We start from the raw sequence: 2245 nt of genomic DNA, 5'->3' as shown, positions 1-2245 counted from the left end.
GACTACCAGGCTGTGGGTGGGCGGCCTTGGCCCGAGTACTTCCTTGGCTGCCCTGGCGAGGGAGTTTGACCGCTTCGGCAGCATCAGGACTATTGACTACGTGAAGGGAGACAGCTTCGCTTACATCCAGTACGAGAGCTTGGACGCTGCCCAGGCTGCCTGCGCCCAGATGAGGGGCTTTCCCCTGGGCGGTCCGGAGAGGAGACTCCGAGTGGATTTTGCCAAAGCAGAAGAGACGAGATACCCGCAGCAGTACCAGCCTGCGCCCCTGCCCATGCACTACGAACTGCTAGCTGATGGGTACAGCAGGCACAGAAGCCTGGAGCAAGACTTGAGGGTGCGAGATAGGACTCCTCCACATCTCCTGTACGCGGACAGAGACAGGAGCTTTGCAGAGGCAGACTGGGCCGGCCCTGCCAAAAACGCTGAACGCCGAAACAACTTGGAAAGCTACAGCCGATCGGTGCGTAGCCGGAGCGGAGAGCGCTGGGGCAGCGACAGCGATCGCAGCCTGCCCAAACCGTGGGAAGAGAGGCGGAAACGCCGGAGTCTTTCCAGCGACCGTGGGAGGACTGCTCACTCGCCTTACGAGGACAGAAGCAGGACAAAGGCCAGTGGGCCAGCTTTAGACCGCAGCCCAGAAAGGGCTCGCAAGGAGAATCACACTACAGAATCCGGAGCTGAGAAAGAGCCCAGTAACTCCCTTCAGAACAATCGTCATGCGACTGAGGAGAAACCCCATCGTGAGGCATCCGATGCTCCCCAGCCTAAAAAAAGGGACAGCGAACGCAATCATCGAACTGGTGAATCGGAATCAAAAACTCACGAGGAGCCAAAATCCGAGACCAAAAAGCTAAAGAATTTATCGGAGTACGCTCAGACGCTGCAGCTTGCTTGGAACGGGCTTCTTGTGCTAAAAAACAGCTGCTTCCCCACCTCTATGCACATCCTGGAGGGAGACCTCGGTGTCATCAACGGACTCCTTAAAGACCATTCATCTGGCGGGAAGCTAACGCAGCTCAAAATCGCTCAGAGACTTCGGCTCGACCAGCCCAAGCTGGATGAAGTAACTCGCCGTATCAAACAAGGCAGCCCCAACGGCTACGCTGTGCTCCTGGCCACCCAGTCCGCCCCGGCGGGGGCCGAGGGGACCTTCCCTGTTGTAGAGCCTGGCTTGCAGCGACGGCTTCTCAGGAATCTGGTCTCCTACTTGAAACAGAAGCAGGCTGCTGGGGTTATCAGCCTGCCCGTGGGAGGGGCGAAGGGCAGAGACAGCACAGGCATGCTTTACGCGTTCCCTCCTTGTGAATTCTCTCAGCAGTACCTCCAGTCAGCACTAAGGACATTGGGGAAGTTAGAAGAAGAACATATGGTGATAGTTATAGTCAAAGACACTGCCTAGCCCACACTGTCTTTTCAGATTCCATGTTTTCTTTGTGTGTCACACAACCCAGTTGTTTTTAAGGCCGATCATTTTGGTGGAGGCTCAAAACACCTCGACCAAAGTGGTAAGATTTTTAGTTTCTAATTAATTTTAATACCATTTAAATAGAGCCCATTTTATTCGTTTTTAATATGTGACACTGTCCGCTGTTGTTCTGTATTTTTATTTTTTAACTGTATGAAAAGTTGTCAGTAAAGCCTTGTTCACTGATGGATTTCTAAACTTGTGCGGTATCCTAGTTCTTATGGCCCAGGAAGGGCTGGTTCCCTGTGCTGTCCAGAGCTGGAAGGTGATGGTCCCAACCCATTTCAGTTTCTCAGACCCCAGCCTCCTCACCTCCTCCATCTCTTTATGCGTGTCCTGCACGGTGGGAGGGGAAGGGGGTTCTTTGTGCTGTGTGAGAGACTGAAAGGTTGGTTCTGTAGCTTTTTCTTTTTCTTTTTTTTTGTCCTGTTTGCTTTTCATTTTATAAATTTGAGTCTGGATGCATTTCTATTGGTTCTCTATTTGAGGATGGAAGCTTCCCAAGAAGCCAACTACCAAGGAAGCAAATCCTGATCAAGAATTGAAGTGGGGTTTTTTTTATACACAACCAAAAACTTGCAGTTAATATTTGGCAAAAAGTTTGCTGTTAAGGAGTCAACTATTCAATTCTGTCAGGTCTGAGAGCACCCGATAAATGTCTCAGGCAGATAGAAGTTCTTGGGTAAAACAAAAATGAGGCTTGACATTCCCAGTTTTTATAAAAGGAAAAAAAAACCAACAAAACCAAGCAGGAAAAAAAAAAAAAAAGGAAGGGGG

At 50.6% G+C, this 2245-nt stretch overlaps 1 protein-coding gene across 1 annotated transcript in view; it reads left to right on the top strand.

Annotated features, from left to right (window-relative positions):
- The window catches only part of RBM15B (RNA binding motif protein 15B), a 2014-nt gene extending 348 nt beyond the window's left edge, over positions 1 to 1666 (top strand). Inside the window, exon 2 of the mRNA XM_029083781.1 lies at positions 1 to 1666. This exon is cut by the window's left edge and continues 95 nt beyond it. Coding sequence (XP_028939614.1) covers positions 1 to 1402 — 1402 coding nt within the window. The 3' untranslated portion in view covers positions 1403 to 1666.
- The last annotated feature ends 579 nt before the right edge of the window (positions 1667 to 2245 follow it).

This window comes from Antrostomus carolinensis, unplaced genomic scaffold (assembly GCF_000700745.2).
Source record: "Antrostomus carolinensis isolate BGI_N321 unplaced genomic scaffold, ASM70074v2 scaffold16392, whole genome shotgun sequence".
In the NCBI taxonomy this organism is placed as follows: domain Eukaryota; kingdom Metazoa; phylum Chordata; class Aves; order Caprimulgiformes; family Caprimulgidae; genus Antrostomus; species Antrostomus carolinensis.
The sequence above is the reverse complement of the archived record's forward strand: the minus strand, read 5'-3'. Positions and strand labels throughout refer to the sequence as shown.